The following is a 23626-nucleotide window of genomic DNA, read 5'->3' as shown; positions in this document are numbered from 1 at the left end:
GCTAACCAGCAATGTTCTAGGAGTTGGTGATTTCCTACTGCCATCAATAATGGAGAAGACTGGTCTTTCATTTATTGATTCAGAGCTAACCAGCAATGTTCTAGGAGTTGGTGAGTAGATGAACTGCTTACTGCTCACAACCACCTTTCCTAAGGCCTCCTTAGTTGATACAGGTCTTTCCTGTAAAATACTGCCTTCCAAGAAGCATTAATAAAGGAGAAGATACAGCCTAGTACTACCACCAGCATTCTTTTTTTTTTGGGGGGAGGGGGGACACACCCAGCGGTGCTCAGGGGTTTACTCCTGGCTGTCTGATCAGAATAGCTCCTGGCAGGGCACGGGGGACCATATGGACACCGGAGATTCATACCAACCACCTTAGTCTGATCGGCTGCCTTGCAAGGCATAACGCTGCTGTGCTATCTCTCCGGGCCCACTACCAGCATTCTTAACTCCACCCCAATCCAACATATACACAGAGTAAAGAAAACTAGAAAATTTTTATATGCAGAATACTACTTCCTTTCCAGCTTTTACACATACAAAATTGCCCACACACAGATCATCCTAAAAAAGATAAATCTGGTGGATTGGTGGAGCACATCCCTATTTGTACTTCTGGTTCATATTGGCTTCCAGTCTCCTAAGGGTTTGTAACAGAAATTGCATGGAGGTGAACAGAGGGCCACACACTTGCAGGCATATCCTTGGGCCCTGCAGCAGTACCCTAGCAGTGTCCTCCTTCTGATAACCCTCCCTTTCCCATGTTTTCCTTGTTATAGTCAACTTCACAGGAAAAAAAGAGAGCTGGTCAATTATCCAAAGCCATTTGTTTAATCCCATTTCAGACCCACCATTAAAAGGAAAGCTTAGGCTGTCTCTCAAGGAGCTCCCAGAGGCGTCCTCAGCACCCTAGACCCTTTCATCAGCTCTGAGTAGAAAGAGCTTAGACCTGAAGATAAGAAGCAAAGACACAAATTTAGCTACTGATATCAGGAAAGAGCCAACCATTACTCTCACCTCTCTGATAATAAAATCTACTTTTCTGTTGTTGATTTGTTTTGGGGCCAACACCTGGTGAGCTCAGGGATTAACTCCCTGGCTATGCACTCAAAAATCACTCCTGGCTGGGGCCGGAGACGATAGCATGGAGGTAAGGCGTTTGCCTTTCATGCAGGAGGTCATCCGTTCGAATCCCGGTGTCCATATGGTCCCCCGTGCCTGCCAGGAGCAATTTCTGAGCCTGGAGCAGAAATACCCTCTGAGCACTGCCGGGTGTGACCCAAAAAACCACCAAAAAAAAAAATCAACTCCTGGCTTGGGGGAACCATAAAGGGATTGCTGGGGGGATTGAATACTGCTATCCATCCTTAGGTTTAGCAGTGAGCAAGGGCAACCGCCCATACCACCGGCCGCCACCACTCCAGCCCCATAAATATCTATTTTTTTTTGTGCATGTTCTTGGGTCACACACCGGCCCACGTCTCAGTGGGTCCTCCTGGCTCTATGCTCCTGAAGTAGTCCGCCTCCTGGCAGGGGGTAAGGAGGAACCATATGGAATTCGAACCACCCGACCTTCTGCCATGCAAAGGCAAATGCTTTACCTGCCACGCTATCTCCTCCGGCCCCCCACAAACATTATGTTTATTAGTACAGTGCAGTATTTATAAATATAAAATACCTCAAAATCCATTTTCAATTTATTTTCCCAAAATCAAACATTCAGGACACACTTATTATTTATTTTCTTAGATTCAACTTATTAATTACAAATAGTAATCTATCTTTCTCTTTCAGGTGTATTTTTGTCAGTATATTGTCCTTAATGTGTCAAGACTCATTCAGATTCCCAGCAATTTCTTTTCCAAGTCATTTTCATCTATCATTAATTAATGAGATTAAGCAAATTCCAACCATGCTGTCCACTTTATTTCACTTAACTACAACGCATTACACTTTCTCCTAATAAATGTATGCAAAATTGGGCCAAGAGAGAAAAGCATGGAGGTAGAGAGTTTGTCTTGCATGCAGAAGGACGGTGGGTTCAAAAATCAGCATCCCATATGGTCCCGAGCCTGCCAGGAGTGATTTCTGAGCTGTAGAGCCAGAAGTAACCCCTGCGCACTGCTGGGTGTGACCCCGAAAATAAGATAAAATATATGCAAAATGTACTGCCTTTTCTACCTACTGTTGTTTCTAAGTAGATTTTATTGATATTTTTTAAAAATAAAATAGGATTCCTTCCGTAAAATTAAAAATTTTTCTTTTTTTTAAAAAATAGTAACTTTGGGCCTGGGAGAGATAGCACAGTGGCGTTTGCCTTGCAAGCAGCCGATCCAGGACCAAAGGTGGTTGGTTCGAATCCCGGGTGTCCATTAGGTCCCCTGTGCCTTCCAGGAGCTATTCTGAGCAGACAGCCAGGAGTAACCCTGAGCACCGCTGGGTATTGGCCCAAAAAACCCAAAAAAAAAAAAAAAAAAAAAAGTAACTTTGGGCCAGAGAGATAGCACAGTGGAGTTTGCCTTGCAAGCAGGACCTAAAGGTGGTGGTTTTGAAATCCCGGTGTCCCATATGGTCCCCCGTGCCTTCCAGGAGCTATTTCTGAGCAGACAGCCAGGAGTAACCCCTGAGCATTGCCAGGTGTGGCCCAAAAAAACCAAAAACCAAAAAAAAAAAAAAAAAATAGTAACTTTATTTTAGCACCATGATTGCAAACCATGTTGTAGTTGGGTTTCAGTTATAAAAAAGAAAAATTATGGGGCTGGAGTGATAGCACAGTGGTAGGCTTTTGCACTTATCCACGCAGCTGATCCAGGACAGATCACGATTCAATCCCCCAGTGTCCCATTGGTTGGCCCAAAAACAAAAACAAAAATTACAAAAATCTCTATTCAGCAGCTCCCATTTTTCTTTTTGGTTTTTGGGCCACACTTGGCAGTACTCAGGGGTTATTCCTGGCAGGCTCAGGAGACCATATAGAGTGCCAGAGACCAAACCTTGAGTTGGCTATGTGCAAGACGACTTTTGCCCTACTCTCTGGCTCCTCAACAACTTTTTAACTGAGTATCTCACAATAATTTAATAAAAGAAAAAGAAAGAAAAAAAAGAAAAGAAAATAATTAACTCCCTATCTCACAATACATTAATAAAAGAGAAAAGAAAGGAAAAGAAGAAAGGAAGAAGAACAGAAAAAAAAGGAAAGAAGGAAGGGACAGAGAAGGGAGAGAGGAAAGAAAAAAGAAAGCGAAGAAAGAAAAAAAGAAGAGGGCCCAGAGAGATAGCACAGCGGTGTTTGCCTTGCAAGCAGGCCTATCCAGGACCAAAGGTGGTTGGTTCAAATCCCAGTGTCCCATATGGTCCCCCCGTGCCTGCCAGGAGCTATTTCTGAGCAGACAGCCAGGAGTAACCCGTGGAGCATCGCCAGGTGTGGCCCAAAAAACAAAAAAAAAAAAAAGAAAAAAGAAAAAGAGAAAGAGATAGAAAATAAAATAGAGTTTACACTAAACAGTTTAATCTCTTTAGATCAGTACTTCTCAATTATTTTCTGTCATGCCCCCTTAGGAAGAAGAAAACATTTTTCGTGCCCGCCGCCCCCGGTGCAACTGTAAATAGTATCTATTAAAAAAAACTTTAACCTGCCAAAACAAAAATATATAAAATAATTAGAGCTGATTTTTTTTTTTTTGGTTTTTGGGCCACACCCAGCGATGCTCAGGGGTTACTCCTGGCTATGTGCTCAGAAGTTGCTCCTGGCTTGGGGGACCATATGGGACACTGGGGGATCGCAGGCAAGGCAGGCCACCTTACCTTTAGCGCCACCGCCCGGGCCCCTAGAGCTGATTTTTTAATCAGAGGTGATGTCTGGGTTTATGGCTACAATGAGCACGTTTTGCAATGCATAGCTTTGCAATGCACAGCAACTTTCAGCTCTAGAGACATACAGAGACATAAACATGGGGCTTAGCTTGTTATGACAGTGTTTGCTGAGGTCAAATGCACCCCCCTTTACGGAGCCTCACGCCCCACTATTTGAGCACTGCCTTAGACCTTGTTGTTTCCCTTCCCCCAACAAAAGCCACTGATGACTTTGTATAGGAGGAAAGTGCTTTTCCCATCAAGATCTGTCCTTTATGTCTGTGTGTTTTCTGTCACACCAGTTCAGAACTAACCTTCCTACTCCCTGCACTCCATGACCAAAGTAAACTGTGGTAAGATGCAGGTAGAGAACAATGTTCCAGAATGACCAGGAGCAAAGTGAGATACAGGAAGCCTGCAAAATTTGACAATTCACAAAATTGTATAGAAAGGAAGTACTCATTAAGATTTATTATCTGGGACACTAGAGGTAAGGTGTCTTCCTCGCCCGTGCTATCCTACGATGGACTGCGGTTTGATCCCCCAGAGTCCTATATATGGTCCCCCAAGCCAGGGGCGATTTCTGAGTGCATAACCAGGAGTAACCCATGAGCGTCACCGGGTGTGCCCCCCCCCAAAAAAAGATTTATTATCTAGCTATCATCTATCTATTCTTTCCTTCCTTTCTCTTTCTATTTCTCTCTCCTCTCTATCTCCTCCCCCTCTCTTGTTTATTTTGGTACGGGGAGGTTATATTTGATAGAGCTCAGGGGCTAATCCTGGATCATTTGATGCTGGAGATCAAACTGGGCTGGCCACATGCAAGGCAAGTGCCTTAATCCCTGTCTATCCCCTGGCACCTTTCTTTTTTCATTTTTCTTTTTTTTTTTTTTTTTTTATTTTGGGGCCACACCTGGCGATGCTCAGGGGTTACTCCTGGCTGTCTGCTCAGAAATAGCTCCTGGCAGGCACGGGGGACCATATGGGATGCCGGGATTTGAACCAACCACCTTTGGTCCTGGATCGGCTGCTTGCAAGGCAAACACCGCTGTGCTATCTCTCCGGGCCTTTTCTTTTAAAGTTATTCTAGGAAATGCTTTTCCAATTGAAGTCGACAGATGAGAAGTGACGTAAGAATAAATTTAAATTTGTTTCAGAAACTATAATTTAATTATAAATTTTAACTCCCAATCCTATTTAAATTATATACCTCCAATGCTTACTCCAACCCAGAAAGCATACATTAGGAAGGAAGAGAGTTCACCAACTGTCATGTGGGCACTGCCCATCAGCAATCCTCCTTTGTACAGGACAGAAAGCACAATCAGGTTCCCAGAGAGCCCAGTCTGTGAAATGAAAAACACAAGGACATTAAGTGGGAACCAAAAACCTCAAATACAAAGAAGTATGATTTACTTTATTCGTAGAACTAGGAAAGTAAGGTTTTTGTTTGTTTGTTTGTTTGTTTGTTTTGGTTTTTGGCCACACCCAGTGACGCTCAGGGGTTACTCCTGGCTATGAGCTCAGAAATCGCTCCTGGCTTGGGGGACTATATGGGACACCGGTGATCGAACCAAGGTCCGTCCTGGGTCAGCTGCTTGCAAGGCAAATACCCTACCACTGCACTATCACTCCAGCCCCAGAAAGTAAAATTTTTAAAAGATATATTAATTGTTAATCGGAATTAAAATTTTAAAATATTTTCAACATATTGCAATCTTGAAGAAAGTTATCTCATCAGTTTCCTATTTATTGGTATGCAGTAGAGAAGAAACTTTACATGGTTAGCCAATTTCCTAGTAGAGCTTGGCTGCTGGTATGCACCACTGCATATTAATCACATGTTATTTTGTTCTTAGCATCCATTGCCTTTCCTTTAATTATGTTAACTTATTTTATCTCCTCCATCTAAAAATATTTTAAAGGAATGCTTAGTCTTAAGTTAGAATATAATTTTTTATTATGACAAGTATTACCAAACAAAATATCCCCCAATTGTGACATTTATCATCTTTATTTTTTCCAAAATAATCTACTTACTGCTCCAAAGAAGCCAGCCCGAGCAAATGCCTCTTTTCTTGCTAACTGCATCACATAGTCCACTTTGCTGGTATATTTCTTCATTTCAGTCATTTCTTTACCAAAAGCTCTAACAGTTCTTATATTTCCAATTCGTTCCTCAGCTAACTGGGAGAATAATAAATACATTTCAGGAAATGAAAGTTCACATTTCAAGATTTATAGAGGCAAACTGAAACATGATTCCCTTGGCCCAGGGGAGTAGCCTGGGAATAGGACACCTGCCTTCCAAGTGAATTAATTGGTCATGAGTTCAAATCCCTGTTGTTGAAAATGTATCCATGACAGCGTTGTTATCTGTGATCTCTAGTGCTATAAGTAGTTTCTAGCTGTACCACACAAAAAACATAAATAAGCACCATGGCTGAGAAATACCAAAAAATGCAACCAGTGGCAAGCACCACAACCACTAAAATTAAAGGGGTATAAACCTTGATGTAGACTACAGCCAAGAATATTGAGAACAAGAAAGGGAAAGGAAGGAAGGGATTAAAAATAATAATAAACATGTTTTTACTTTAAACACTGAATCTTGAAAAGTTATTCAGCTAGGCCGGGAGAGATAGCACAGCGGTGTTTGCCTTGCAAGCAGCCGATCCAGGACCAAAGGTGGTTGGTTTGAATCCCGGTGTCCCATATGGTCCCCTGTGCCTGCCAGGAGCTATTTCTGAGCAGACAGCCAGGAGTAACCCCTGAGCACTGCCAGGTGTGGCCCAAAAACCAAAAAAAATTTATTTGGGGCTGGAGAGATAGCATGGAGGTAAGGCGTTTGCCTTGTGTGCAAAAAGTCGATGGCTCAAATCCCGGTGTCCCATATGGTCCCCAGAGACTGCCAGAAGCGATTTCTGAGTGTGGAGCCAGGAGTGACTCCTGAGCGCTGCTGGGTGTGACCTTAATACCAAAAAATTAAATAAATAAAATTTATTGAAAATTGGGCTGGAGCGATAGCACAGTGGTAGAGCATTTGCCTTGCACTCAGCCAAACAGGATGAACTAGGGTTCAATCCCCGGCATCATATGGTCCCCCTGAACCTGCCAGGAGTGACTTCTGAGCACAGAGCCAGAAGTAACCCCTAAGTGCCACCGGGTGTGGCCCCAAAATAAAACAAAACAAAATTATTTTTAAAAAAAAGAAAACTATAAAAAGGTGCCATGAAGTACTAGTTAAAAAGCAGATCATTTAAAATAATCTGTAATATACAGAATAATCTATAAGTATAAATATAAAAGTATATTGACAGGATATATGGGAGACTAAGAAGACAGATAAATCAAATTTGTTTTTTATTTTGGGCCACACCTGGTAGTACACAGTACTTAATTCTGGCTCTACAGTGCGGGATCAATCTAGGTAGAATCAGAACTCAAGTGCATTGTATAAGGCAAGCACCTTCCCCATTCATTATACTGTCTCCAGCCTGCATATTTTTGTTTTACTTTTGGTCACACTTGGCAGTGTTTAGGGAACCATATGAGATGCTGGGGGTTGAACCCAGGTCAGCTGTGTACAAGGCAACTGTATACAAGTACTATCTTTCAGGTCCCCTGCATAAATTTTTTTGCTCAGGGGTTACTCCTGGCTACGCACTCAGAAATCACTCCTGGCTTGGGGGACCATATGGGATGTAGGGGGATCAAACTGCGATCCGTCCTGGGTCAGCCAAGTGCAAGGGAAGCGCCCTACCATTGCGCCATCACTCCGGACCCAGCCCTGCATGAATTTTTATGTTGAGAAAATGATACATAAGAATGGCAAATGGGGGGGGGGGTGGAGTGGTGGCACACATGGTAGGGCGTTTGCCTTGCATGTGCTAACCTAGGATAGACTGCAGTTTGATCCCCCAGCGTCCCATATGGTCCTCCAAACCAGGAGTGATTTCTGAGCACAGAGCCAGAAGTAATCCCTGAGCGTCACTGGGTGTGGCCCAAAAACAAACAAACAAAAACAACTAAACTTAAAAAATGGCAAATGGGGCCAGAGCAAGATCACAGCAGTAAGGTGTTTGTCTTGCACACGGCTGACCCAGAATGGATCTGGGTTAGATTCCTGGCATTCCATATGGTCCCCTGAGCCTGCCAGAAACAATTTCTGAAAGCAGAGCCAGGAGTAAACCTTGAACACCACCAGGTATGGCCAAAAACCAAACAACAACAACAACAACAACAACAAAGGACAGAATCCAAAATGTTAAGAACATTAATTCTGAAAGAGGTTCATGCTTATTCTGAGGAGGGATTCCTGAGCAAAGGCAGGAATAATCCCTGAATATTAACAGACATGGCTCACAAACGAAAAGAAGGAAGGAAGGAAAGGAAGGAAGGAAGGAAGGAAGGAAGGAAGGAAGGAAGGAAGGAAGGAAGGAAGGAAGGAAGGAAGGAAGGAAGGAAGGAAGGAAGGAAGGAAGAAGGAAGGAAGGAAGGAAGGAAGGAAGGAGAGGGAAGGAGGGAGGGAGGGAGGGAAGGAGGGAGGGAGGGGGGAGGGAGGGAGGGAGGGAGGGAGGGAAGAAGGGAGGGAGGGAGGGAGGGAGGGAAGAAGGAAGGAAGGAAGGAAGGAAGGAAGGAAGGAAGGAAGGAAGGAAGGAAGGAAGGAAGGAAGGAAGGAAGGAAGGAAGGAAGGAAGGAAGGAAGGAAGGAAGGAAGGAAGGAAGGAAGGAAATACACAGCAGGTAAAGCACTTTTAGGTTTTTAAGATCTTAGTTCTAAGTTAAAAGAACTTTTTTTTTGGTTTTTGGGTCACACCCAGTAGCGCTCAGGGGTTACTCCTGGCTCTATGCTCAGAAATTGCTCCTGGCATGCTCGGGGGGGACCATATGGGATGCCTGGATTCGAACCACCGTCCTTCTGCATGCAAGGCAAACACTCTACCTCCATGCTATCTCTCCAGTCCCTTAAAAGAACTTTTTTAAGGGCCCGGAGGGATAGCACAGCGGCGTTTGCCTTACAAGCAGCCGATCCAGGACCAAAGGTGGTTGGTTCGAATCCCGGTGTCCCATATGGTCCCCCGTGCCTGCCAGGAGCTACTTCTGAGCAGACAGCCAGGAGTAACGCCTGAGCACTGCCGGGTGTGGCCCAAAACCAAAAAAAAAGGAACTTTTTTAAAAGCCTAAGTACATGGTCTAAAGATAGTACAGGAATAGGGCACTTGACTTGTATGTAGCTAACCACAATTTGATTCTAGTATCCCACATGGTCCCCCATGCACTGCCAGGAATGGTGTTGTTGGAGTGCAAAACAAGGAGTAACACAACCAGAAAAAAAATGAAGCTTAAGTACATCCCTTAGGGTCTTCTCACTGATAACTTGGTTCTGAATTCATGTAAAGACCATGAGGACAGAGAAAGGCATTTACCTGAGTGGCTTGTGCCAGAGAATCTTGAGTGAATTTTGTCATTTTCCGTAAGTATCGTCCATAAATCACAGCAAGGATAGATAATGGAGGTACCACACTCAAAACAAACGTGGCCAGAACAGGTGAGACAAAAAACTGTCGAAAACAAAAGTCAAAAGATGCTTATTAGATAGAATAATGAGAAATTCTCATTAACTACTGAGATGCTTGTTAATAAGCTGAAAAGTGCTGTCTCTACTGTAAATATAAAGTATGTGACACCGTAGTAACATTGACGAGAGCTACTAAAGAAAGAGTGGAAACATTTTACCCTCCCACATTGTACCATTGTTGATACATTGCTTTTAACTACTGTGGGTGCCAGACCATTCTGTTGTACAACACAGAAGTGAAAGGCAGAATCGGAGTAAATGAAGAAGGCCTGTTCTGTCCCACATTGGCTAGACAACACCAAGAATTCTGTATGCCAGTGTGGAATCCTCAAGTACACTGAGCAACCAAAGTAGTGTGTTTCACTGAAATGATCAAGATGGCTAGAACACATATACACACACACACACACAACATCAACCCACACCAGAGCTGCATGGTTCAAAGCACAGACCTAGTAGTAGATCCTCAGCAACTTCTGGATGTAGCACCAAAACAAAACTTGATCTCATTTTCAGAGAAATTAATACAATATAAAATCAGTATTCTATAATTTGTCATACCTTAAAATGCTGAGAAAAAGCTGTGGATTTAAATGTATTGATTGGGAAGATTAATTAATCATTCATTCACTCCATCAATATACTACCGAATGCATGTACTTATGAAACAAACAGTATTCCAGGCATCTCAGAGATGTGATCCTTATGGAATTTCTTTTATAGGGAGAGGAGAAGTGAGAGACAGAAAAACAAGGTAAGAAAGAGAATAACTGCAGTCATAAAATGTTCTGGGAAGAGCAAATGCAGGAATGAGGACTTAACTATTCCTTCTGTGACAGAAATGAGCATGATACCTTAAGGTTCCAAATGATTTAGTCAAGCACAACACTAGGATGATAGTAACATTAGGATACAAGTAAGAGTAATGATGGAACAGGTAAGACCTGACACTGATTTTGGGAATGAATGACACTAAACTAAAAAAAAACCAGATGCACAGGCAATGTCTTCTGAGGCAGCAATGTCCCTCAGGGTTCCGGGTGAGAAATGGATATCTCAGAACCACCCATTTCTGTTTGGTTCCATGCAGCAATGTCCCTCAGGGTTCTGGGTGAGAAATGGATATCTCAGAACCACCCATTTCTGTTTGGTTCCATGCTTAATACTTGGATCCTAATGCCTAAAGATGGATTCTGTAACCAAAAAGTACTTTATTTCCAGATAGCCAAAACCATACTAAAACACAGAAAGTGAGAGGTATCTCATTAACTAACTTGAAGCTGTACCACAAAATAATAATGATCGGGCCAAAGAGATAGCACAGCAGTAGAGCATTTGCCAGCAGTAGGGCATTTGCCTTGCATGCAGCTGACCCAGAATGGTTTGAATCCCAGCATCCCATATCATCACCTGAGCCTGCCAGGAGCAATTTCTGAGTACAGAGCCAGGCATAACCCCTGAGTGTCACAGGGTGTGGCCCAAAAACAAAAACAAATGAACAAAAAACCGAACAATGATCAAAAAAGCATTAGAACAAAGACAGATTTTCAGACCAATAGGTCATAACAGAATATCCAGTGGCAAACCCCAAGCAAATGGTCAACTAATTTTTGACAAAGGGGCTGGGAAAATGAAATGGAATAAAGATAGCCATTTCAATAAATGGTATTGGGACAACTGAATATAAGAAATTAAAGCTGGATCCATATACCACACTTCCACAAAAGTCAACTCAAATGGATTATAGAAGTTGAGATCAGACCTGAATCCATAAAGTACATTAAGGAAAACATAGGCAGGACACTCTAAGACTTAGACCTCAAAGGAGTCTTCAATGATATGACACCAATGGCAAAGGCTATAGCATCAATTCTGAATAAGTGGCACTACATCAAACTAAAAAGGTTCTATATGGGCCAGAGTAATAGCACAGCAGTTAGATCATTTGCCTTGCACGCAACTGACCCAAATTCAATCCCTGGCATCCCATATAGTCCCTCAAGCCTGCCAGGAGTGATTTCTGAGCACAGAACCAAAAGTAACCCGAGCGCTACTGGGTGTGGCCCAAAAACAAACAAAAAAGTTTCTGTATGGCAAAAAAAAAAAAAAAAAAAAAAACATGGGATAAAACCAAAAGCTAAGTGGAAGAAAATATTTTCACTCAATTGTTGATTTATGGCATTGGACTTCAGCATGCCCCTTGGGTATCTCTACTGTAATGACAGTTGAACCTGGACACACCCCAGTCATGCTGGGTATAAAAGGAAAAACTTGGACAGTTGCAGGAGGGTCCAGGATATTGACCAGAGCAGTGCCTTCCAGTTCTTTAGGGCCAGAGATAAAGCATCAGTGAGATGCTGCTTGCTTGTATCTATTCTTTTTTTTTCTCTATTTTTTTTTTTTTTTTTGGTTTTTGGGCCACACCCGTTTGATGCTCAGGGGTTACTCCTGGCTATGTGCTCAGAAATCGCCCCTGGCTTGGGGGGACCATATGGGACGCCGGGGGATCGAACCGCGGTCCGTTCCTTGGTAGCGCTTACAAGGCAGACACCTTATCTCTAGCGCCACCTTCCCGGCCCCTTTTTTCTCTATTGAACCCAGGCTTCCCCAGTCACCTCTGGCTGGTGAATTTCCATCTTCCTCTCCCTCTCTCTCAGAAACCCCTGGGTGGTGGTGGCAGCTATCAGACTCCAGAAGGAATAAAAAGTATACTTGCTTCTACTCTCCTCTCTCTCAGTCCCAGTAAGGTGGTCATTACATGTTGTTGTCCCAGGGTGGGCACCCAGCTGCTGAGCCCCACAAGCCCCAGAGCTTTACAGCACCAGGCCCTGAAGCTTAGCCTTTTGCAGTGTGCAGCCCTGAAACCTTGCAGCTTACTACAATTTAATGCAACAAGGATGGAACTGGAAGATATTATATTAAATGAAGACAGAAGGATAAATACAGGATGATATAGCCTTTATGTGGCATTTAGAATAACTGCAATGAGAAATGCAATGGTTTAAATGGGGGTTGTTAAAAACAAGTATAGTGAGGATAAGGAAAGAAATTGAGTGAAGGAGAAAAATGACAGATGTGAAATCTGTCAAGGAGCCAAGGGTCTCAGGTACACTGGTGGTATTAAGAAAGGACAGAACTAGATTGATATTTATAGCCTCTAGAAGGCCTCCTCCCGTTTTGTTTTGTTTTGTTTTTGACCTATTTAATTTTTTGCCCTTCCCTTTTATTTTTTCTTCTAACAGAACCACATAACTTGAACCATCTTGTTCTGCCTCACAAATTGGAGGAGAAATAATGGAGGGTACCAAGACCAAACAGTCATATGAACATCGAGTAGAAATAAAAAATGATCATACTTAAACACCAAATCCAAAGTCAACGACAACAGAATCGATACCCAACCTACAACAAGCTAGACACAGAGGGGACCCACTTTACTAGCAGCCCCCCCCCGGGGGGGGGGGCAAAGGAAGGGGATATGGGATGCATGCTGGGAACAGGGGTGGAGGGAGGACAACATTGGTGGTGGGAATGCCCCTGACTCAATGTCACTAAGAAGAAAATAAAAAAATAAATAAATAAACAGAACTAAAATATCTAAGCCATAGTTAACAACAATAAAATCATGAGTTCCAAACTTTAACAAGCAAAATTAAAAATGGGCCTGTCATGATGGCAAGCTGGGGCAGGAGTTGGTGACATGGGATGGACTCAGGGAACATTGGTGAAGGGAGGTTGACACTGGTGGTGGTATTTGTCTTGAAACACTGTAGATCTAAAATCCAACTAAGAATAACTGTAAATCACAATGGTTTAAATGCAAAAATGTTTAAAAATGAAAGTGGCTTTTATATGATTTCGGTTCATTATTTGCTCTGAGATTTGGCTCTGGTCAGGTCAAAGTCTAAATTATAAATAATTCAACTATCACTTTGACAAGCTTCCTCCTTTCAACAACACCATCTCAATGGTCCAGCTCTACGGATCCTGTAGCTCCTTGAGCATGTGCTGCATCCATGACCAGGTGACACTCCAAATTCCTCAATACGACACACCAGTAAGAGTACACTATATTATATGGGAACACAGCCTGGAAGTTGCTCAACAAACAAAAACACACAGAATGCTCAACTAGCAGCAAACATGTTAGTAAACCTTCAGATAATGACTTAATGACCCCACTGTAAAACATAACAATTTTAACAAATTTTCTTTTACTGAAATATTTTTTGATAATTCCCTTAGCTATTGAAGTATAACAAACAATATGAAATAAATTATTCTATGCTATAAAACCTGGGGTGGGTGGGAAATCGGGTAGAATGTATCACTGTAGTGGGATTGGTTTTGGAGCACTGAATGCCGAAAACTACTTTATTCTGAAAAACTTTGTAAACCACAGGTTAAATAGAGACAAACAAACGAACAAAAAAACAGAAGGCTCAACTAACAGCAAAGAGCTCAGTTTAGACAATGACTTTAATAACCCCATTGTGAGGTAAAAAGCAATATAAAGTAAACTATTTTGTACTTGCCAAGGTGGCAGGCTGTGGGACAGGGTATGGTGGAAGACTGGGGACAATATTGGAGGGAATATCACACTGGTGATGGGATTGCTGTTAGAGTATCAAATGCCTGAAATAATTGTATTATTAACAATTTTGTAAATCATGGTATTAAAATTGAAAAAATTTTAAATAATCATTAATAAAAAACTTGAAATATGGCTGGGACAGGAAGAAGGTAATGACAGAAGAAGGTACAAAGCCAGAGAGACTGAGTGCAAACAAGTACTCATTACTTGAACCTTGTACAACCCTCTAACTGATCCACTGTCCAGTTGGCTAAGAATTGCTTTTAATATAACCAATACATTTAAAATATACACTGGATTTTAAAATAATATAAAATACATATAAATTCCTTTTTTGTTTTGATTTGGTTTTGAGCCACACCCAGTGACACTCGGGCATTACTCCTGGCTATGTGCTCAGAAATTGCTCCTGGCTTAGGGACCATATGGGACGTTGGGGGATCAAACCACAGTCCATTCTAGGTCAGCCCGTGAAAAGCAAATGCCCTACCAATGTGCCACCGCTCTGACCCCGAAATACATATAAATTTCTGTCTGATAAATTTTGGGGTCATACCAATCAGTGCTAAAGAGATGCTCCTGGTATATTGCTAATTAAGTGAATAACAGTACAATGTTAGAAATTAAACCTAGGGCTCCTGCATGAAAAACATGTAGAACATCCCTTTGAGCTATAACCTCAATACACACACAATATATATATAGTTTTTGGGTTACACCCAGCCATGCTCAGGGGTTACTCTTGGCTCTGTGCTCAGAAATAGCTCCTGACAGGACCAGGGGACCAAATGGGATGCCGGGATTTGAACCATCATCGGTCCTGAGTTGGCCACTCGCAAGGCAAACACCCTTCCTCTGTGCTATCTCTTCGGCCCCTAATGAATAATTTTTATATTAATTATATGCTGAACTAACATTTTAAATATTAAATAAAAATATATTATTTTTGTTTTGTTTTGGAGCCATACCCAGTAATGCTCAGGGGTTACTCCTGGCTATGCACTCAGAAATCACTCCTGGCTTGGGGGACCATATGGGATGCTGGGGGATCAAACCATGGTCAGTTCTAGGTCAGCCACATGCAAGGCAAATGCCCTACCACTGTGCCACCGCTCCAGTCCCTAAAAAAATCTCTTATTAAAAATAATCTCAGAGCTGGAGAGGTGGCACAAGTGGTAAGGCGTCTGCCTTGCCTACACTAGCCTAGGATGGACTGTGGTTCGATCCCCCGGCATCTCATATAATTCCCCAAGCCAGGAGCGATTTCTGAGAGCATAGCCAGGAGTAACCCCTAAGCATCACTGGGTGTAGCCCAAAAAAGAAAAACAAACAAAAAAAAAAATCTCATAGTTTTTGTATTTGGACCATACTGGCTGTGCTCAGGACTTAATCCTGGTTCTGCACTCAGAAATCATTTTTGACAGGTTCAAAGAACCATATGGGATGTCAGTGATCGAAGTCAGGTAGGATGCATGCAAGGCAAATACCCTACCTGCTGTGCTAATACTCTGGCCCAGAAATAATCTCATCTTGGGGCCAAAGCAATAGTACAATGGGCCAGATGCTTGCCTTGTACACAGCCAGCCCAGGTTCAATCCCTGGCACGCATTTGGTCTCCCAAGCCTAGCAGTAGTGATCCCTGAACTAAGAACCAAGAGTAAGTCCTAAGAACCACAGGGTATGTCCCATTCCCTTAAAAAATTGTTTTTATTTATTTATTTATTTTATCTACTTATTGGGTGAAGACTCAAATGCTCTCAAAACTAACTCCTAGCTCTGCATTCAGAAATCATTACTGGTGCTGCACAGGGGACAAATGTTATACCTGAGATCAAAACTGGGTTGGGTTGGCTGTGTATAAAGCAAGTGCCTTACCCACTACCCTCTCTTTCTAGTTCCATTTATTTTTGTTTTTTAGTACAAGGCAAGGCAAGGTTCTTCCTTGCACACAGTCAACCCAGGTTTGATCCTAGCATTCCATTATGGTCCCCTGAACCTGCCAGGAGTGATTCCTGAGTGTGAAGTCAGGAATAACCATTGAGCACTAACAGATTTGATCAAAAAAAACAAATTAAATAAAATTTTTGAAAAATGTGGCCACTAGAAAAATCTAAAATGAGGATGTATCTTGCATTACAATTTTACTGGACAGGTAAGTGGGTATAAAAAAAAAGTAGTTTGAGACAAGAACATGTGACAGTGCTCAAACTGAGAGGACCATATGGGGTGCTGGGGATTGAACCTGCATCAGCAGCAAGCAAAACAAATGTCCTACCCACTATACTATCTCTCTGGTCCTCTTTTTTTGATGGCATTCTTGGCTAATTGGCTTTTAGGGTATAAAAAAATACTCACTTTGCACACTATTACTCCTGAGAGGCCTGGTCTTGACCAGATGATAGCAATAAAAATTCAGCTGAAGGCTGGATTCATAGCACAAATGGAATGGCATTTGCCTTGCATGTGTCTAACCAAGATCCAACCCCAGTTTGATCCTAGCATCCCGTATGGTTTCCTGAGCCTTCCAGGAGCAATTTCTGAGCACAGAGCCAGAGTAACCCCTGAGTGCTGCTGGGTGTGGCGGAAGAAAGAACGAGAGAGAGGGAGGGAGGGAGGGAGGGAGGGAGGGAGGGAGGGAGGGAGGGAGGGAGGGAGGGAGGGAGGGAGGGAGGGAGGGAGGGAAAGTTCAGCTGACTTACCATCATGCTAATGCCAACAGAAGCCTGGGCCCCAGCCCTGAGCCCATCAGAGAGATTTTCTGTCACAGAGCGGCCCAGAAGGGCAGTGTCTGATGAGAGACGGTTAATCAATTCTCCTGTGCGATTCTTGTCAAAGAAAGAAACCTCCTGCTTCAAAATTGAAGAGAATAAAGAAGACCTCAATCTATTCACAATGCGCTGACCTGCAAAAGTAAATAGGATTAGTACCCATATGGGAACCTAGCAAGTAGGTAGCAGCTTGGCCTGAAAGAATCACTTATTCAGATTTGCTATAGCCTCTGAGGAACATCTGGTATTCTATATTGATCTGGTGAGAATAGACTTTCCTGACCTGGCATAATGACAAGCAAGCCTAGTAATAAGTGCTCTTTTCTTTCTTAGTGACTACTGACTATGGGTGCTGAGTAAAGGATATAATGATAAAATAAACATAACTAAGAGATTTTTAAAAGTATTATTTACAAAGAAATTTTATTACGTTAACATCTTAAAACCCTTCTTAGCAACCCTTTTCTAAAATTAGTTAATTATCTGCAGAGTATTTTATTAGGGAAAGGGAAAGGAACTAAATTAGTGTCCCGAACTCTTATCACTGTGTTTTTCTTCTGCTTATTAACATGTAGGCTTAATCACAAAAATACTACAAAAACTGTCAGTTCAATTTGAAATTCTAAAAGGGAATCACAAGAATGAAGGAGATTAACAGATTCTGAAGATCCAGAAGACCGAGAACTCTAGGTTTTTTGTGGGGAGGGAGGCACAACTGGTGGCACTCAGGGGTTACTCCTGGCTCTGTGCTCAGAAATAGATCCTGGCAGGCACGGAGGACCATATGGGATGCCAGGATTCAAACCACCATCTGTCCTGGATTGGCCTCATGTAAGGTAAACGCCCCACTGCTGTGCTATCTCTCCGGCCCAGAACTCTAGTTTTTTGAAGGATGCGGGAGTCTGAGGCATACCTATTACAATTTAGGGCTTACTTCTGGCTCTGTGTTCAGGAATTATTCTGGGTGATGCTCAGGAGACATTACAGACAATATGGTACTGAGGATGGAACACTGGTTCTCCACAGCAAAGCAAGTGCCCTACCTACTGTTCTATTTCTTTGGTCCTCCAATAAGGTCCTCCAAGGACCTTATCCTCAACTCTCTCAGAGGAGAGATAGAAAAATAACCGTCATAAAAAATAATTAAAAGTTTGAGTTGAGGGCCGGGTAGGTGGCGCTGGAGGTAAGGTGTCTGCCTTGCAAGCGCTAGCCAAGGAAGGACCGCGGTTCGACCCCCGGCGTCCCATATGGTCCCCCCAAGCCAGGGGCGATTTCTGAGCACATAGCCAGGAGTAACCCCTGAGCATCAAACGGGTATGGCCCAAAAACCAAAAAAAAAAAAAAGTTTGAGTTGAGGGGCTGGAGAAATAGCACAGTGGTAAGGCGTTTGCCTTAGATGCAGAAGGACGGTGGTTCAAAACCCGGAATCCCATATGGTCCCCTGAGCCTGCCAGGAGCGATTTCTGAGCATAGAGCCAGGAGTAACCCCTGAGCACTTTGAGGTGTGACCCAAAAACCAAAAAAAAAACAAAAAACAGTTTGAGTTGAGGGGTCAGAGCAGTAGCACAGTGAGTAGGACTTTGCCTTGCACGCAGCTGACATTCCATTCCATATAGCCCCCAACCCTGTCAGGAGTAACTTCTGAGCACAGAGACAGGAATAATCCCTGAGCACCATTGAGTGTAGCCCAAAAACAAACAAAAAAGTTTGAGTTAGGGGCTAGAGAGATAGTACAGTGGGTAAAGCATGTGCTTTGAATGCATCCCTGGTTCAATCCCTGGCACCACAGAACCAGAAATAAGACCTGAGCACAGTACTATGTGATCCAAAAACTGATGAAAAAAAAAAGAAAGTTAAATTGAAATGAAAGCTTAATCTAAAAATTTCAAACCTCTCAGATCTATCTAGGTATAGAATCCATCCCCATTGAATGTGAAGCTGGGAAGAGAGGATAATGCTGAAGCCTACAGCACATGAAACTTAAGGCCCAGACAAACCACACTACTCCACTCTTTTTTTTTTTTTTTTTTTTTTTTTTTTTTTTTTGGTTTTTGGGTCACACCTGGCAGTGCTCAGGGGTTTTTCCTGGCTCCGTGCTCAGAAATTGCTCCTGGCATGCACAGGGGACCATATGGGACGCCGGGATTCGAACCGATGACCTTCTGCATGAAAGGTAAATGCCTTACCTCCATGCTATCTCTCCGGCCCCACTACTCCACTCTTTACCTGAATAATAATTCACTCTTTACCTGAAGTTTGCATGAGGTAGACACGAATGCCATTTGCAGCAGCACCACAGAGAAAAACACCACTGAGTGCCAGGCAGAACTGGGTCAGGTTGTTGCTGTATTCCACAGTGGGATTTGTATAAATGACATCGATTATCTTCCCAAGGAAGAAGGGAGCAGACATGGTGATGACACTGGACATGGCTAGAAACCCAACTGCAGCTAAAAAAAAAAAAAAAAAAAAACAGACAACTCAGGTTCATTAGTTCTTCAGCAAAGAGGCAGGTATTAAGCCCCCATTCTTCTTTACCGATAAACTATTCAGACTGTGCTGCTCTCTGCTGCTAGGTGCTTCTTCCTCTTAAATCCTGAAGATCATATCAGTTCTAGGGCTAGAACAAGTAGGAATATATGAAGTATGAAGAGAGTAATCCATTATTCAAATTCATAACAAATGTTGTGGGGCCAGAGAGACAGCATGGAGGTAAGGCAAACGTTTGCCTTGCATGCAGAAGGATGGTGGTTCGAATCTTGGTATCCATGTGGTCCCCCAGCCTGCCAGGAGCGATTTCTGAGCATAGAGCCAGGAGTAGCCCCTGAGCGCTGCCAGGTGTGACCCAAAATCCAAATCAAAACAAAACCAAACAAAAAACGTTGTATGGAGACAGAGTGAAGTCACAGTAGGTAGGGCATTGCACATGGTCAATCTGCGTTTGATCCCCAGCATCCCATATGAAGAATGACTCCTGAACACAGAACCAAGAGTAACCCCTGAGCACCATAAGATGTGGCCCCAAAACAAAAATAATTGTGAATCTTGATCTGATTCTCTCTTCCTTGTCAAGCACATTCGAGAACTATGAAAATCTGATTGGCTTCCCTCCTATTCTCCTCTTGATGTGAATGTTCATCTCAGATGACATTTTTCCTATATTCATATTTTATACATTGTTATTCCTTGGCATCTCAGTGCATTTCAGCATGAAGATAAAACCAAGCAATGAAAGCTTTTTATTAAAGCTAATGTTTCAAAAACATTTTTTTTTTTTTGGTTTTTGGGCCACACCCGCTGACGCTCAGGGGTTACTCCTGGCTATGCGCTCAGAAGTCGCTCCTGGCTTGGGGGACCATATGGGATGCCGGGGGATCGAACCGTGGTCCGTCCAAGGCTAGCGCAGGCAAGGCAGGCACCTTACCTCTAGCGCCACCGCCCGGACCCTCAAAAACATTTTAACATTCGTTATACATATGATACGTTCCTTCCTAATACTGCTGCTTTGGGGGAATGAAGTATCAGAATATCAGCATGATATGAAATTAAAGTCTATTCATACAATTGCTTCTGAAAATAAATAAGAAAGCAATAGTCTATTCAATCTTCTATAAAACAAAAAGAAGTTTTATCAGAAATGAAAATGTTGAATAAATTCAATCAGGAGTAACACATCATAGATAATCACATTCATAATAAGAGAATGCAAATTTAAACTACAAAGCTATACTATTCCATCTACTTTACTAGCTAAGACTAAATACTTTGATAACACAATGTTGGTGAAGCTGTGACAAAAAAGCACCTTAAAAGCTGTCAATAGGGGGCCGGGCGGTGGCGCTAAAGGTAAGGTGCCTGCCTTGCCTGCGCTATCCTTGGACGGACCGCGGTTCGATCCCCCGGTGTCCCATATGGTCCCCCAAGCCAGGAGTAACCCCTGAGCGTTACTGGGTGTGGCCCAAAATCCAAAAAAAAAAAAAAAAAAAAAAAGCTGTCAATAGGAAGGGACTGAAGAAATAGTATAAGTAGATAGAGAGAATGCCTCGCATGCAACCAATCCTGGCTCAATCCTCTGTGCCACTTAATAGGCAGTCACCTGAGCATAAGGAATGATAACTGAGCAGTCAGGATTAAGCCTTAAGCAACTCTGGATGTGGTCCCTAAATAAAACATTGAAAAAAAGAGGCCTGGGAGCACTACAGCAGTGCTCCCGGGTTTCCTGGCTCTACACTCAGGAATTACTACCCATAGGCTCAGGGGACCGTATGGGATGTGGAGGATCAAACCCAGTTAAACTGCAAGCAAATGCAAAGCAAGAGCCTTACTGGCAATGTTATCTCTCCAGCCCAAGGCAAGATTCTTTATTTAAAAAACAAAAAACAAAAAAAAAAACAAAAACAAAAAAAAAAACTAAGGACAGGGGGCTGGAGCAATAGCACAACTGGTAAGTTGTTTTGTTTTGCACACAGCTGATCCAGGTGCAATCCCTGGCAACCCATATGGTCCCCCAAGCCTGCCAGGAGTGATTTCTGAGAGTAAAGCCAGGAGTATGCCCCGAGCGCCTATGAGTGTAGCCCTAAAACAAACAGACAAACAAACAAGAAAATAAGGCCCGGACACAAATTTGTGGGGTTTCTTTTTTGTTTGTTCAGAGGAATCAAACTCAAGCAAGTCCTCTTCCATTAAGCCATTACTTCTAAAACCCATTAAGAAACATTTTCATGGATACAATTAATCGGAATAGGGAAGAAGTAAAGTTCCCGTACAGGTTAGAATCCAAAGAGAAGAAACCTGATATCTAAGTCAGAAAAGGCAAGAAGTGAAGATACAGGGACTCAGAGAATAGCAGGAAGTAGATGCTTAAGAAACTTGCCAGGTTCATGGAGCAAAATATAGAGCAAAGATCAGAGCCATGGCACATCTAGTAGATCTATCAGCAGGCTTTGAAAAGCTGAGACCAGGGGCTGGAGAGATGGCAGGGTGTTTGCCTCGCATGCTGAAGGAAGGTGGTTCGAATCCTGGCATTCCATATGGTCCCCTGAGCCAGCCGGGGGCGATTTCTGAGCACAGAGCCAGGAGTAGCCCCTGAGTGCTGCCAGGTGTGACAGAAAGAAAAAGAAAGAAAGAAAGAAAGAAAGAAAGAAAGAAAGAAAGAAAGAAAGAAAGAAAGAAAGAAAGAAAGAGAGAGAGAGAGAGAGAGAGAGAGAGAGAGAGAGAAAGAAAGAAAGAAAGAAAGAAAGAAAGAAAGAAAGAAAGAAAGAAAGAAAGAAAGAAAGAAAGAAAGAAAGAAAGAAAGAAAGAAAGAAAGAAAGAAGAGAGAGAAAGAAGAAAGAAATAAAGAAGAAATAAAGAAAGAAAAAGAAAGAAAGAAAGAAAGAAAGAAAGAAAGAAAGAAAGAAGAGAGAAGAAAGAAAGAGAGAAAGAAGAGAGAGAAAGAAGAAAGAAAGAAAGAAAGAAAGAAAGAAAGAAAGAAAGAAAGAAAGAAAGAAGAGAGAGAGAGGAAGGAAGAAGGAAGGAAGGAAGGAAGGAAGGAAGGAAGGAAGGAAGGAAGGAAGGAAGGAAGGAAGGAAGGAAGGAAGGAAGGAAGGAAGGAGGGAGGAAGGGGGCCGGGAAGGTGGCGCTAGAGGTAAGGTGTTTGCCTTGAAAGCGCTAGTGTAGGATGGACCGTGGTTCGATCCCCCGGCATCCCATATGGTTTCCCCAAGCCAGGAGCGACTTCTGAGCTCATAGCCAGGAGTAACCCCTGAGCATCAAACGGATGTGGCCCAAAAATCAAAAAGAAAAGAAAAGAAAAGAAAGAGAGAGAGAGAGAGAGAGAGAGAGAGAGAGAGAGAAAGAAAGAAAGAAAGAAAGAAAGAAAGAAAGAAAGAAAGAAAGAAAGAAAGAAAGAAAGAAAGAAAGAAAGAAAGAAAGAAAGAAAGAAAGAAAGAAAGAAAAAGCTGAGACCTGTGCTATATTGCAGAAAGATGCTTTGCCTGCCTGCCTGCCTGCCTTTGCTGCTAGTATTTGCTGTCCTGTAAACAGGACATGGTGGGAGTCATCTAAGTAATTAAAAAAATTATAGCTTCTTAAAATTTATTAAGAGTAAAAAAGAGGAGCTGGAGAGATAGCACCACGGTAGGGCATTTGCCTTACATGCAGCTGAACCAGGATGGAACTCGGTTCGATCTCCAGCATCCCATATGGACCCCTACGCCAGGAGTGATTTCTGAGCACATGCTAGGAGTAACCCCTGAGTGTCACTGGGTGTGGCCCAAAAAAACAAAAAAATGAAAATAAAAGAGTAAAAAGGAATCAATAAGTTTATATTAATAATATCTAATTTGATCTACATATCCAAAATAATAATCAACCTGTAACCAACACAACAGATGGTTCATTTTCACATTTCCCATACTAAATCCTTTCAAAATCTTACATATACTTTACAGCTAAATGAATTCTGACCAGAATTCTGACTAGAACAATTATATCATTTAATTAACATTCTGACCAGAATTATGACTATAACAATTACAACACAGCTTCAAAATACTAATGCTTTCTCCAAAATGTAGTCTGTCCATAGCTGTTCATTCCTAGAATCCCTGAATTTCTGACGTTGTCTCTATCTAAATGGTACAGCCTCACAGTTCCATCAGGACTGATCTTATCAGAACCTTTGACCTGACTTGGACTTTAGGAAACAGTCATTCTAAACTTCCCTTGCTTTCTTCTTGACAGCTAAATTCCCTATTATCACTCTATACATTCTCGTCAGGTCACAGCTTTATAAAATGTTTTATGTTTGTTTGTATTTTGGGGCCACACCTAGAGGTGCTCAAGGGTC

The 23626-nt window shown here is 42.4% G+C and overlaps 1 protein-coding gene across 1 annotated transcript in view; it reads right to left on the bottom strand.

The window, feature by feature from the left end:
* Positions 1 to 23626, bottom strand: part of ABCB10 (ATP binding cassette subfamily B member 10) — a 45893-nt gene that overhangs the window by 18488 nt on the left and 3779 nt on the right. The window contains 8 exon segments of the mRNA XM_049777568.1: positions 855 to 864; positions 866 to 922; positions 924 to 952; positions 5066 to 5201; positions 5896 to 6042; positions 9284 to 9418; positions 16729 to 16931; positions 19047 to 19247. Coding sequence (XP_049633525.1) covers positions 855 to 864; positions 866 to 922; positions 924 to 952; positions 5066 to 5201; positions 5896 to 6042; positions 9284 to 9418; positions 16729 to 16931; positions 19047 to 19247 — 918 coding nt within the window.

This window comes from Suncus etruscus, chromosome 7, assembly GCF_024139225.1.
Source record: "Suncus etruscus isolate mSunEtr1 chromosome 7, mSunEtr1.pri.cur, whole genome shotgun sequence".
NCBI classification, from domain to species: domain Eukaryota; kingdom Metazoa; phylum Chordata; class Mammalia; order Eulipotyphla; family Soricidae; genus Suncus; species Suncus etruscus.
Note: the sequence above shows the minus strand (reverse complement) of the source record. Positions and strands in the feature narration are given on the sequence as shown.